General features: G+C 44.0%; 1 protein-coding gene across 1 annotated transcript in view; it reads left to right on the top strand.

Annotated features, from left to right (window-relative positions):
- Positions 1-14,549, top strand: part of LOC306743580 (plexin-A1-like) — a gene marked incomplete at both ends in the record, with an annotated part of 182,910 nt that overhangs the window by 138,352 nt on the left and 30,009 nt on the right. Inside the window, 4 exons of the mRNA XM_079226108.1 lie at positions 1,642-1,809; positions 8,448-8,541; positions 10,217-10,453; positions 13,041-13,184. Of these exons, the coding sequence (XP_079082234.1) occupies positions 1,642-1,809; positions 8,448-8,541; positions 10,217-10,453; positions 13,041-13,184 (643 nt within the window). The remainder of the gene's footprint in view (positions 1-1,641; positions 1,810-8,447; positions 8,542-10,216; positions 10,454-13,040; positions 13,185-14,549) is intronic.

The following is a 14,549-nucleotide window of genomic DNA, read 5'->3' as shown; positions in this document are numbered from 1 at the left end:
CCAAGGGACGTTGGGAGAGGTGGATGGTGTACGTTCTCTCTCCCTTTTCCCCTCTCTCACTCTTCTCCCTCTATGTCTGACTGCCATGGCACATAGAGGCACGAAAAGCACGCGCCAATATATTAAAGTCTGCACACACACACGCACACACACACACGCACGCACACACACACACACACACACACACACACACACACACACACTTGCGCGCGTCGCTTTTGTGAAGTCATGGCCCAGAAAAGCAGCCACCACTCAACTGTGCTAAATACATATTAGATAGTGTAGCTACTCAGGACTGCAATTGAAAATGTTATTTCGCCTATGGGACATGCACACACTGCACACACTCACACACACTCGCGCATACACACACACTCTCTTTCCATCCCTCCCCCAATGTTTGTGACTGGTACTGCTGATCCTTGTCGGTGCACCAATCATAGCAGTTACTAACTTCATTAAACATGACTTCACATGACTTGTTTCTACATCCTTCTCGTCCTCCAACACGAAACGCATCACATTTGTTTTAATAAGAAATAAATATTGTACCACTCATATATATATATATATATATATATATATATATATATATATATATATATATATATATACATATATTATTTATAAGGAAAAATGCATGAAATGCAAGGTGTAAAATGGCTGAATGCAAACGTGGAGGTTTGCATTCAGCCAGGTGAGTTGAAAAGATCCCTGAACTCAGCCTCTTCCTGCTATTTTAAGCAAGCCCAGCAAGGGGCAGAGAAGCTATAGCGCACACTAAAAATACCTGACGCCCATCCACGACAGTGCTTGCCTTCACCCGGGACCTGCCATATTTTGAGTCCCACGTTGAGCCTAATTCATTTGCATATTGAGATCTGATCCCAATGCAGACATAAACTAGATAAAGGGGCATTTTTGCCTATACTTGCCAGATGACAGTGTAGAAATAGGGGGGAGAGAGAGAGGTATGTCATGTAACAAAGGTCCCAAGGCTGGACACAGACAATTCACAAACAATATACATACTGTCGTTGCTTATGGCTCACATTGCTGCAATCAAATGCTCCAACTGTGATTGCCGTGATCCAGCAGGTCAGCAGAGTGCAGCAGGGGCTGGCTTGGAGTAGGATTATCTCATGAAATTTAAGAGCTTGATTTGGCTTTTCCAGGCTGGACACTGGTAATTACAAAAACGTTCAGCAAGTCATTAAATATCTCAACGCCTCAGCTTGGACCTCAGTATTTAGGGAGCGTCCTGGCACGAGAAAGTAATCATCGCCTTTTTATTATTATTATAATTATCTGTTTAAAGTGATCAAACTCTGCGAGACAGCTTCTTCGTTGAGGGCTTCTCTCTGTTGTTCTCTGTTCTCTCTCTGTTCTCTCCAGAAGAAAATCACTTCACCGTCTATATTCTCTCCGGCAATCTTGCATGTATTTGTATTCCGGGTTTCCTGTAAGACAGCAGGACCTCGATATCTTTCGGATATCAGCTCGCAACAGTTTCTGTGCCCGTGAGGTGTTGCGCAGATATAGCATTTCGCTGAGCTGACACAGATTTTGGCTGCTGTCCGTCAAATGCACATTGATTATTGGATCACCTTCCTCCAACAACCTTTTTGTCTGTCCATCCAGGAGGAACGCCCGCGAGATAGTGTGCGTTACACCGGCCGGATTAGCGGCAGGAGGTGCGTCCCTCTTCGTGGACATCGACGACGCTGAGCTCCGAAACCCTGAGGTCAAGTTTAACTACACCGAAGACCCCACAGTGCTGAGGATCGAGCCTGACTGGAGCATTGCAAGGTAAGCGGTTGTGCTGTGGTTACCATTTACTTTGCTGGATTATGTAGTTTAATTATTTTCTTGTATTGAGTCCATTGATGTCCACAGTGTCCATTTGCAGCCCGGCTTCTAGGCAAACCGGCTCACAGTATCTTTTTCTGGCAACTTACCGTCTCACTAAAAAAATGTTTTTTTTATTCGAGAGAGGCTGTTTGAAAACTTCTAGCAACAAATGGCTGTTGTTCCTGAAATACATCCAAGCAGCTTTTTCCCTGAAGGGAGTTCAATAAATGCACCAAGCCGGAGGTGGATGTTCTGAAAGCCTCGTGGCTTGAGGATATCCGATTCTGGACCTTGACTTTCTTACGCCTTGTGATGCAGCAGCATCAGCTGGACAAAATGTACGGAGGCGCTCTCGAAGCCGTCCGAGCAGACTGAAATGCTGGACGAGAGCTCTGACAGCGGGTTTTGGATAGAAGGCAAACTGACGGTGCCTCTGGATATTTTTCATCTGGCTCAAGCGAGACATTTTCAGTGGAGGAAATCATCAGAGGTAGCTCGCCTGATCCCAAAAAGAATTGGAAATTCTAACTCGTAAGATCCTACAGCTTGCTGATTGTTTGAATGTGGTCGGTGATTGAAGAGGCAGATAATACTGATCAGCTGTGTGAGACTGAAGTTCTCTGCCTGAACTAGTGCATGTCTCAGTTTGATACTCAGCACCAACTGTCATGCAGTACCATACTGTACAACTCAAGGTGAATAAACCGCCTGGTCCTTTCTGGATTTTGGATCTCAAAGTGAATCTCTAAGAGCTAGATGCCTGCCATTGACAAAGGTCAAGAGTGTCCTGCAGAATGTTTACGTCCATTAAACCCACCTCCTGTGATTTGGCAGTGCATAACATGCTGCCCAGCTATCTTGCTCTGTTTCCCCTCAGTTTCCCTTCCCCATGGTGACTCATCACTAGATGGTGGCAGATTGATGCAGAGCTTGTTAGAGAAGAGGGTTTGATGAATCCAGCTTTGCTCCTTTTGCCCAGTAGGACCGGCCAAGAAGCAGCTGAGGCCCAATCACGGCACCGCACACCCACTGCGAGGGTGTGTGTGTGTGTGTGTGTGTGTGTGTGTGTGTGTGTGTGTGTGTGTGTGTGTGTGTGTGTGTGTGTGTGTGCGTTGGTGTGGCGCTCAAAACTGGGGTTTTACTTCAGGAAGCTCACAATATTTGACGCTACAACACAGCACAACACACACAGCTCACAAACAGCGACAACCCTGTGTCATCTGCTTCTAGCCCGTGGAAGCTTTAATTTAGCTGACTCAGCCCTCTGTCACAGTGTCACATGTTGGCTCCGATAGAAATTATAACGAACCAGTGAGATGTGGTATCAAATCCGTTCATATCTGCCTCATTGTCTGCCTTTGTGCCAATACGTGCACGCCTGCATAGCATTATCATAGTGCTTGGTTGATGATAGCAAGAGTGGATGAAAGACAGTGAGAAGAGAACACAGCAGGGGAGTGGGGTAGAGTGCATTATCATTGTGCTTGGCTGATGATATTCCATTTAGGAAGAAGTCTGAGCACTTCAAAAATAAATCAATGAGGAGTGCTCATCTGGGACACCGAGGAAAGATATTTGGGCAGCAGCAGAGGTTAGAGAAGCAATTTTGGACCTACATTTTCAAATCTCCTCCCAAACCGACTGGTTGAATCCAGCAGATAGTATTGGGCCTGCCACTCCTTCAGCAAGTAAATCAGTTGTATTTGTCACACATGTACACAGCACACGACACATGGTGGGATTTAGCCTTTACATGTAACCCAGCCTGGTATTGAGAGTTGTGGGCAGCTACTCCATGGTGGGGGTCTGGTGCCTTGCTCAAGGGCACCTTTGCATAGCACACTCCACTCCAGTGCGGTTGCCTAATGGTACCCATTCGAAAAACTGGTTGCACTGGGTAGTCTAAATATAGGCAACGTCACGACTACTAGGAGGGATAGTTGGTGAACTAATGTAGTTGGAGAGCGTATGACTAGCATGCCAGCAAGCTGGGAACATGCTAGCACTAGTCAGTCACAGCAGTTCTCCAAATGTCTCTATTTTCTCTGTACCATGCTGTGTACTGCCTCCTGGTATTTAGTTTCCAGGTAATTCAGTAAAGAGGTATTGAAGTGGTTTAAAAAGCTCTTCAGGCTAGCTAACTTGCAAACTGTTAATTAACTTGTTTCAGGTAGCAAGTTTGTTAGGTTGGTCGCCAACGGGGCGTTTAGTTCACACTGTTTATTCAAAACATGTAGTGGGTGCATTATCGTTGATGATATTCCATTTAGAAAGAAGCCGGAGCACTTAAAACATAAATCAATGAGGAATGCTCATCTGCGGCACAAAGGAAAGATATTTTGGCAGCAACAGAGGTTAGAGAAGCAATTTTGGACCCACATTTTCAAATGTCTAAAAGCGGCTGGATTAATAAAGCAGATAAGTATTGGGTAGTCTAAATATAGCAGTGGCGTGGGGTGCGGGTGCGCCGAACAGCTGATCCACTGAAGGCGGAAGTACAAAATCCATGGCCCGCCACTGGGAAATGGGAAATGGCACAATTTAGTTGGAGAGCTAACTACTGACATACTTGCAAGCCAGGAACATGTTAGCACCTAGTCAGTTATATACAGTCTCTGTAATGGGCCATTTATGCCATTTATGCCCCCTGGTATTTTGTTTGCAATATTTTATATATCATGCCATTTAATAAAGATTTATTGAAGTGTGGGAAATAATTTCTCATGCTAGCTAGCCTGCTAATTGTTAATTATCTGCTATCAGTTAGCAAGCCTGTTAGCTTAAAGGGGTCGTTTAGTTCACACTGTTTATTCAAAACATGTCCCATTTGTACTCCATTTTGGGTCCTCTGACTCTCCACCAGCATTATTATGACGGTTTGCAATTTGCTAACAGCTAATTTGTTTTTCATTAATTTTAGCCACTACTATCTTTTTTTATGTTATATATATATATATATATATATATATATATATATTTTCATTATGTTGAATGTCCAGCTAATCTTCCTCCTTTTGATGAAATCACAACTGGTGTTTTCAGTGTTACGGTGAACTTGCAGGGAAGTTTAGGATATGACATGATTATGATACAGTCAGTGAGAGAAGGATAAGAATGAAGAGAGGGTGAGAAGATGGACAGCAGAGAGAGTAGTAAAACGAAAGTTACGAAGGTAACTACGGTTCTATGAATCCTGGATGACCGCCAAAAGCAGTGTGAAAACACTGCCTCTGGCGGTCAGTAAGGATGAAATAGAACAGAAAGAGAGGACAGGGTTGGCCAGAGAAGAAAGACGGGGGCAAACTGAGAGAAATACTGACAACACTGGTTGGATTTCCCCAGCTATCCCTGAGCGTTCATCCTGATTGTCTTGTTGTCGGTTCCCTGAAGCATGTACCTGAGCTAAAGAGACTCACTTAGACAAAGAGAGGAGCAACGGGGACAGAGGGACTCAGCACAAATATACATCAAGCGGAGGAGGAGAAGGGAGGAGGAGAAAGGAGGCAGAGGACAGGCAGCATCATGCTGTAAACTGTATACTGTGTAGTCTGCCCATTTGATGCATTTGTGGCACAAACATTATTAAAAACAGTTAATTTAAATATGGCCTCAGCTCCATTGCTCCTTTGTTAATCAGCCGCCTTCATTCCTCTTATAAAGAGCCGAGTGATGTAATGCTAGTGTATGAGCAAACACAGTTTACACTATTAAACATACGGTATGGGTATGGGCCTGATTTGTACCAAGTGTATGTATGTATATATATATATATATATATATATATATATATATATATATATATATATATATATATATATATATTTGCTTTCAAAGTTAGAATGTAAAACAAGTAATTTTGTTGTTCGAGTTGTACAATATTACAACATTAACACTTTAATTAGACTAGAGTCTAATTACAAAGTCTCACTGAGAAGAATAGCCAGACTTAAATCCTTTTGTCTGCCAACAATGCCAGAGATGGTACGTCTATCTTTGTTATTTACCCCCTGTCTCTCCCCATTGTTCCCATTTGCTGTTATTGTAAGTCTTCCTGGATTAGAGTGAGAGATGATTGTCTAGCGTTAGCCAGCCAGACTCTCCATCCAAGATATTAAGAGGCTTTGTCTCTGCTTCGTATCACCATATCACCTACCCTGCCGTCAGTGCTTTTACACAAAGTCCTTCTGGATAAGTGTCGGATTAATCTTTACGATAGAAAGACACCTGCGTTTTTGCAGGAAATCAATGGTAACACATGGTAACCTACTAGAAGGAATGTGCGTTGTTATCCTTCTGTGGTGGGGGGTTGAAGAGGGTACTCTCTTATCTGCAAGCCAGGGACAAAGGCTTGTCCATTGCCTCAATGAGTGGCATGAAGCTTTAATATAACGTATTCGTCAGACATGTCACCTGGATCAGTGTCCTGATACTGCAAGGGGACCTTGAACTTCCCTTGAATTAGCAATGACTCTGACTCCCACGGGGAAGTCCTGCCTTCCTTTTCAGACAGGACGTACGATGCCCCATCTTAAGCTTAAGACTAGTGGAGAGACTAGTGGAGAGAAAGAAATACCCAGATGTTCAAATGTTTGAAATACACTTTGGGGTTCAGCTCCACAATACTAAAAACCAGCAATAAAAATAACACAGTAAAAGACGAAAGTCCAACCAGTCCACGGAATAGTTAACGGTCAAGGCAGTAACAACGGGTCGTTCTCTAACTCAGCAGCAACCCATGCACAGAGCGGACATCGCTGAAAACATGCAAGCAACAGAGGAAGTAAATCTTAGAAACACTTGTCTTTAAGATCTCTGAGCAGCGAATTAGACGCGGTACACTCCACATCCAGCCTGCGAGATGCCGAAGGAGATATCAGAACCGTGGGTGTCAGCCATTGGTGTTTGAACTTCAAACTTCACTAGGGCCCAAAATACCCATTCAGTGCCCACTGTATACTTTCAGAAATGCTTTAGTGTCCAATGAGACTTCAGGAAGCTGCATATTGTTTATTACTTTTTCAAGATGCAAGGTTTTATTTCATCCTTTTCTTTGCAGTGTGAGAGATTACAGTATATCCCCCTTCAGGCAGTGAGAAACCTGCAGAAAAAGACACACGATAGTTCAGTTCAGTCACTTTATCGTCCCCAAATGGGAAACCTGAGTTGCAGTCGGGTGCACAAGGTAAAAAAAACTACAAAACAAAGAGATAGAAACAATTTGTAATTGTATGTACACTATACTAACATACTAATCTCTAAAATCATAGATTGCATGTGCAAATTAAGCAGAGTTTCTCCTCCTATCGCTCTTAAACTGGGTTACTATGAATCTACAGCCTGAAGAAATAGGGAATCTAGCAACTCACATTTCTCAGAGGGCACAGATAGTCGAGGTAGCAGTGAACGCCTCCTAGCATAAAACAGAGTAGAGTACACAGAGGTTGCAGCTGCCACTGTAAAACAAGGTAGGCATTAAGAAGGTGAGGCATCTTTCACGAAAATCCAATTTAAGTGTTGCAGTAAAACAAAAGAAAAGACTAACTCCATTGTCTTTACAAGTGTATCAGACCAGCAGTGCATCCCACTGAAGGATATCCTAAACTATTCCCCAAACTGCAAACATACTTGGCAATTTGACAAAACCAATTAAGCGTTTAACAAAAGTTTAAAGTTTCAGCCAATGAGGAAAATGTTCCTCAAAGAATCGATTCAACCAAATCGACATTGTTACACCAAGACCGAGCGAGTCCGTCTTCACACGCTGCTCACCAACAAAATCAAACCTCGGGTGGCTTCAGCCAAGTTCTAGCGTTGTTATTTACTGGATTCAGTCCACTGACCTTCACCGGCTCACGGCAAGCACATATTTACTTTGGACGGAGCTGTGATTAAAGCATGCAGAGTGTCTCTCAGGATCTTTCCACTTCCTCGCTCTCTTTCTGCTTCGCTCACGCCGTTGCTCCCCCGCCCCCCTTCCCGTGTCCTCATTCTCTCCTTGTTTTCTCTGTAAACTCTGTTATATAGCGTTAATCCCTGAGCCCCACCTGATGCCCTGAGCTCTCCACTATACACTTGGAGTCAAACTTTTCTTTTTAAAGATTTATTAAACTTTTTATTACACACATGGAGTTCTGAACTAGTTTCACACTGCGGGAAATGCCAGCGTTAACTCTTCTTCTTGTCGTCATTTTGACAAGTTTGCAAATGCTAAATACATTTTTGGTGAGATTAAATGCCGCCTGGGTTAATTTTTTTCTTTGAACATAAGCAGGAAATCTGGTAATGGATGTACCTGGCAAGTAGCAAAGTAGCGTCTTGATACTGACGGCTTCGGTGAACTATTCGGTTATTGTGCCTGACCCCACTATCCAATTGATAGCTCTTGTTAGCTCATACTGTATGCAGCCGAACTAACGCCGCTGCTTTGGCAGAGCAACACAAAGGAAAGTACTTCAGGGACTGCTCTTTGGGAACATTTGACACATAACTTCCTGCAGATGCACACCAGTAGTACTGTCCATTCGTTACATTTTTGGCTGCTACCAATTTTACCGATATGCTTCTCCTTCTCCCCCCCCCCCTCTTCATCCCCGCAGTGGTGGGACTCTGCTGACGGTGAGCGGGACCAACCTCGCAACCATCCGAGAACCGCAGATCAGGGCCAAGTATGGACAGGCGGAATCCTTTCATGTAAGCATTGATGCAAATTAAACACACACACACACACACAGACCAAACAACTAAGTTATGTTCAACGGCAGCAAAGGCAGGGACCACACACACTAGCAAACTAGCAGTTCACAAACACACCGTGGCAGTATACGCAGGATGCATTATTCATCTTTACGCATACAGTACATACATTACCTGACCAATATATGCAGACATACCGCTCTGCGTACACAATAATACTACATCCACAGAGCCTGTGAAGGCGGCAGATAGTTTGTCTGTGTGTGTCGCTCACGTCTGCACTCTCTGCAGCGACTGCTTCAGACATGTAACGCTACCTCGGGCCACACGGCTTTTCAAATGTCACCGCACCGCGTGAGTGTTTGTGTCACAAAAAGAAAGAGAGAGAGAGAGAGAGAGACACACACATGGGAGAGTGTTGAAGGGAATAATGATGAGAGGGGGAAAAAAAATAAAAAAATCCATGCAAAACCCGAGGTCCCACTTCGGAAAGTTGAAGAGTGTCATCGGTTCTATAGATTCACGAAGCACTTCGGTGACTGTCATTTGTGAGTTGAAGCCCGTCAGTTGTCACAAAATGTCGACGGACACATGATTCTGTGTGACGAGTACTTTTTTGGCACGCGTCATATGACACGCCAAAGCCCCTATCTCTTGTCTGAATCATGGTAAGATGTCGCAGGAGGAAGGCAGCGGAAGCAGGAAGTCTCCTCTTTCCGCCAGACGTCAAACCATATTTCTGCGATGTATTATCGTGAAGCTGTGAATATTTTAAAAACGTAGACACTGTCAGAGTGCAGCCTCGGGGTCGGCCATGTCGGAGGCAAACAGCCGACGTGATGCGCCCCACGCATCCCTGACTCAAAGTGTCGCTTTACACTTAAAGGACCACGCTGGTGTTTTTTTTAATGTTCCCGCCCATTTATTACAAAACAAGAATAGTGACATGTTTCCAAAGCGTACCGGGGTCGTATACATTTTTCGGGCCCCTCCGGTGAGCCTACTTGCTTTTTTCTTCTTTTCTTGTCAAAGTGGCATCATTATTGTTTTGCAGTGCAGTTGAATGCTTGGCTTGATTGGAAAGCAAAATGGAATCAGTTATTCACAAGCTTATCTTCTGTATGCAAAAACACAAAAATAAAAAAATAAAATACGTTTAATGGTAAATGGTCTAATATGTGAACAGACAAAAAAAAGTCTTGTAAATTGTAGCAAACATTGCCATGACTTCATGTAAATAAATAAATATATATATATAAGTACTGGTGTAAAACAGTTTCTACTACAAGCATAGTCACAGAGCGCATTGCCCATTAATAGCAGTTGATCATACATTTTCAACTAATTTACATTTCCAATAGGTATAACAGCATCACTGTTTCACAGAGCATTCACTTAAATAAAGGACGGGTTATTATACCCGACAGATCTGTTTTAAAATAGAATTATAGCCTGCAGGAGGTTGTTCTCAGTGTTCAATAGGTGGCCGTGGTGTTTTATGCAAGGCATTCCCTTGTAAATTAGAAATACAATTGAGTGTCATGAAAAGAAGTGCGTCGCGATTTGTGTTCACGCTCAGAGTTTCATACAAAGGCGACTGAAGGAATTGTCTGTTTTCCTACTCATCCATAGATTTGACAACAAAAAAAACATATTTTTCTCTCGCTTTCAGAACTGCACCGTGTACAACAACTCAGTCATGGTGTGCATGGCTCCGTCGGTGGCCGACTCGGAGCTGGGGTTTTCCGAGGCCGGCACAGGCCCGGATGAGATCGGGTTCTACATGGACAACGTGAACGCTCTGGTGGTGGTCAACGAGACCTTCAGCTACTATCCCGACCCCGTGTTCGAACCGCTCAGTCCCTCGGGGATCCTGGAGCTCAAGCCCACGTCGCCGCTCATTCTCAAGGTCAGAGAGGCAGAAAGAAGTGTTTGTTTTTGCTGTTTAATTGCTTGCTTGTACATTTTCTTTTAATCTCTTTCCACCAACATTGTTCTGCAGCTGAAAGCTTATTCACTTATACGAAATTACTTTGTAATAATTACCAATTTTCTTTCAGTTTGTTCAGGAGGAGTCAGTTTCTTGTGCTGCCCACAACTAATCTGAAAGTGTCCTGTGTTTTGTTCCTACTATAGTGATGTGATACGTACTGTCATTCTTTACAGCAATCCAACAAAAACAACAACAACAACAACAACAGGATGTGTGCACACATTCTAAACATTTTATTCAAACCCAGGTCTCAGGTAGAGGTTGTAGATGTTTTTCTCCTAAGGTCTTATACTTGCGGATTGACTACAAGAGTCTCAAAGATATTGAACTTATCTTGTATTAATAACGGCAAAGCCGACATACACCGACACGCACAAACACACGCTCACTCGCATATAGATCCTCACATGAAGGAAGAACATCTCAAATGTGTTGACTCTTGATAGGGAGGTGGGGGGATCTCACAAATATATAATTGAAAGCAAAGGTCCACACACCTTCTTTCCTTCAGTAACGAACAACTTCCCTGACTGACATCTTCCCCTGCAGCCTCGAGCCCTCCTAAATAACTTTCAAATTTGTGTAATTAATTTCCAGTGCCATATTTGGATTTTATTGGTTTTCCATTGTAATTAACGGTCATCGGACACGACTGCGTGGAATTAACCGGCGATCCCCGGAGCCGTGCGCATGTGTACATTCTGTTATCTCTCGGAGCTCTCCCCACTTCTCTATGAAGTCGGAGAGTTCTCGGGGTTAATATACACGTGCTCTCACTGAGACGATATCCGGCGGGTCGTCGTCTGCAACTAACTTAAGTGGGTGAAAAGGCTGTGTCTTTACCGCTGACAGTGTGTGGAACACATTCACCTCCTCGTGTTTCACAAGGCTACACTTTGCACAATAAAGGGACAGCATAACATTCCATTTCCTTCAGATCAGTGTCACACCGACGCGCTGCATTTGCATTGAACTTCAGCGCTCAGTGCTTTTAAAAAAAGCAAAAAAAATTATCGCCCGCTAGAATTCGCCTTGACTATCTCTCATGTTATCACGGGGAGAGTGTGTGTCTGCGCCGTTCGTTTGCGCGAGGAGATTGAAAGAAGCATAGCCGTCGTAATTTATTCCTTAAATGATAATTTATTACTAAAGAGCCTCTCAGTAATTGCCAAATCTCCTGCTTGGCTTGTTGGTGGAACTGCCTACCCATTGGAAGCGCTGATGAGATGGACTAAAATGCAATTTGGCGGGGCGAGGGGGGGGGGGGCGCTTCTCGGAGATGCGTGCGCTGAGCTCGACACGCAATTAATTTCTCATCTGAAGTGTCGGGTGTGTTTCTCCCGAGGTGTGTTAGCGCGAGAGATGTAGAGAGAGAGAGAGAGAAAAACATTTATCTGGTCTTGGTGTTTGGTGAGTGCCTTCCTGTGTGTGTTTGTGTGTTTTTGAGAGCCTGTCCCCCGCATGATGCTTCTTGCCTGTAGTGTGTGTGTATGTGTGTGTGTGTGTGTGTGTGTGTGCAACAGCTCCGTGTGTGGCTTTGACTTGAATGCCTGTGTTGCTTTTTGTGTGTGTCTGTGTGTGTGTGAGAGAGATGGAATGGGATGCATGTTTACAGGGTTGCAGAGCGGGGCCGGGTGGCGGCCTGCAGAGACGATGGGATTGGAAAACGGAGTCTGTCTCTGCGTCCCACTGCTAAGCCAGCGGGAGACGCGGCAGCTATCTCCTCTCTCTCTCTCTCTCTCTCTCTCTCTCTCTCCCGTCTATCTCGCCCACTCTCTGTTGCCGCTCAATCCTATTTTCTCTCTCACTCCAGAGCGTGTCCCTTTCATCGTTTTCTAACCTCTCCCGTAATCTCCTCTCCGCTCTCTCCACCCCTCCCGCTTCTGCATCTCCTGATGTTTTCCTGTCTGTCTTGTTTTCTTTGTATTCATCTTTTCCCCTGTTGCTTTTTTGTTTTTCTCACTGTTGCTCGAGCCCCCTCTTCTTTTCCTCACCACTAAGTGCCTCCCTTCCATCACGGACAAAGTGTGTGTCAAATTGGAATGAAAAACACAAGACAGAAATTGACAAATGCTTGAATTTACACACCTCGGGGGTTAAGATTTTACTCAGTTTAGTGGACTGAAGACAAAACGCTCTGACAATGTGTGTGCCTCCCATCCATCTTTGTAGAATATACACAATATGCATTTCGTGCTCTTCATCTTCCTGTCATACTTTTCTTTGGTTTTCTTCAGTTTGGGCTCCAGATTTATCAGAAGTGCTTTAAACTGGAATACAAAACGGGAATGTCGGATCCTAAAACACCTTAACTCACTCATTTAGCAAAAATCAGATGCAAGCATTGGCCCTGTAAACAAGTGACGTGTGTGTGTATCCAAAGCCTGATATTCCTCTGTACCATAGAGCACTATTGTTTTGCATCGTTTGCATGAAAACACGTGCGTAAATGAGCTCTTTACCCTCTTCCTCACCACACTTCTCTCCCTCTGTCTGTGTTTAGGGCCGTAACCTGATCCCAGCGGCTCCAGGTAACAGTCGCCTCAACTACACGGTGCTGATTGGCGAGACTCCCTGCGTCCTCACCCTGTCTGAGAGCCAGCTGCTGTGTGAATGGCCCAACCTCACCGGACAACACAAAGTCACGGTCAGATCACGACTCTGCGTCCTTCTTCTTTTCTCTCTCTCTCTCTCTCTCTCTCTCTCTCTCTCTCTCTCTCTCTCTCACCCTCCCTTTAGCTTTTCTAAAATATTAATCTTGCATTCACCGTCCCATTTTTGCATTAAATGGATTATCTAGAAAAAGAACTTGGTGCGTGTTAACGGCCGAGACCTTTCGCGGGAGACTTCTTTCTCTTTTTTTCTTCTTATCTTTCTCAGTCATTAAATAACTGGGTCAGGATTCAGTTAGCCCGATTTTCTTAAAAAAAGCAGTTTAAAAATGACCACCTGTTCTACTCCTATCCACACTGACCCATATGAATACGAAAACACTCTCGCCTGACAACCGAAGCCCGTCACGCCCCTCTAACCTTGTTGCTGAATTATGTGAATAACCTCCCGACAGATCCAGACTTAATTAACATCGGCCTTCAGTCGGCCAGCTACCGAAAATAAGTCAGTGGAAGTTCTCCAGGAGGCGGGGCCACCAGTTGTATATTATTGACCGTACGAAGCACAGATCTGTAGACTTTGGACCAACCGGGCCGAGTCCATTTTTCTTTTTACTTTTTTTATTAGCATCACTTTACTTTGATGCCATTGATGGTTACAAGTGCACAAGATATAAAAACACCTGACACCTCGTTAAATCGACGGGCGAAATCCACCACCCTTACTCAACTCCAGTGGAATCGTTTCGTTGATTGCTCATTCTATGAAATGACGCTTAAAAGCGGGAGATGCTCTCCAGTTTCCCAGTTTATTTTCTCATCTCAGAGAGCAACACCAAGCTTCTTCTACATCTTTAAATTGCCCTCTAGCATCCCCCCTTTGGCTGACTCAGGAGTGTTTATAATTAAAGGCAAATATAGCGCCTATCAGAATCAGCTTTATTGGCCATGTGTGTTTACGCATACATGGAATTTGACTAAATATACAATAAACAAGATAAATATAAAAAAGACAACAGAAGACAACAGAGACAAAAAGACAGTTAAAGACAACAGTGGTCAGAGTAGTGCAAGTAGTGCAGATGGAGGAGTCTGGTTAATTCCTTCTCATACTTCTCAAGACTCAACAGGCCAAGAATACCTGTTCCACAAAAGAGGGCAAACCGAGAGTTAAATTACGATAAGAAGTTTCCCCTTTGTCTGGTTTGTTGTCCATGACTCTGTCCTAGACTGATGCGGAAACATAAAAGGTGGTATTAAGAATAGAATTGTTTCTCCGGGATGCCACTGATATGCAGACGCTAAACTTTGTGATGTGCAAATTTAGTCCAACTCTCAGCAAATCCGAGCGAGAGTTGCAGCCTCTGAAAGCCGTCGCCACATCACCGAGTTCTACTTCC

Source organism: Taurulus bubalis (genome assembly GCF_910589615.1).
Source record: "Taurulus bubalis genome assembly, chromosome: 11".
Taxonomy (NCBI): Eukaryota; Metazoa; Chordata; class Actinopteri; order Perciformes; family Cottidae; genus Taurulus; species Taurulus bubalis.
The sequence above is the reverse complement of the archived record's forward strand: the minus strand, read 5'-3'. Positions and strand labels throughout refer to the sequence as shown.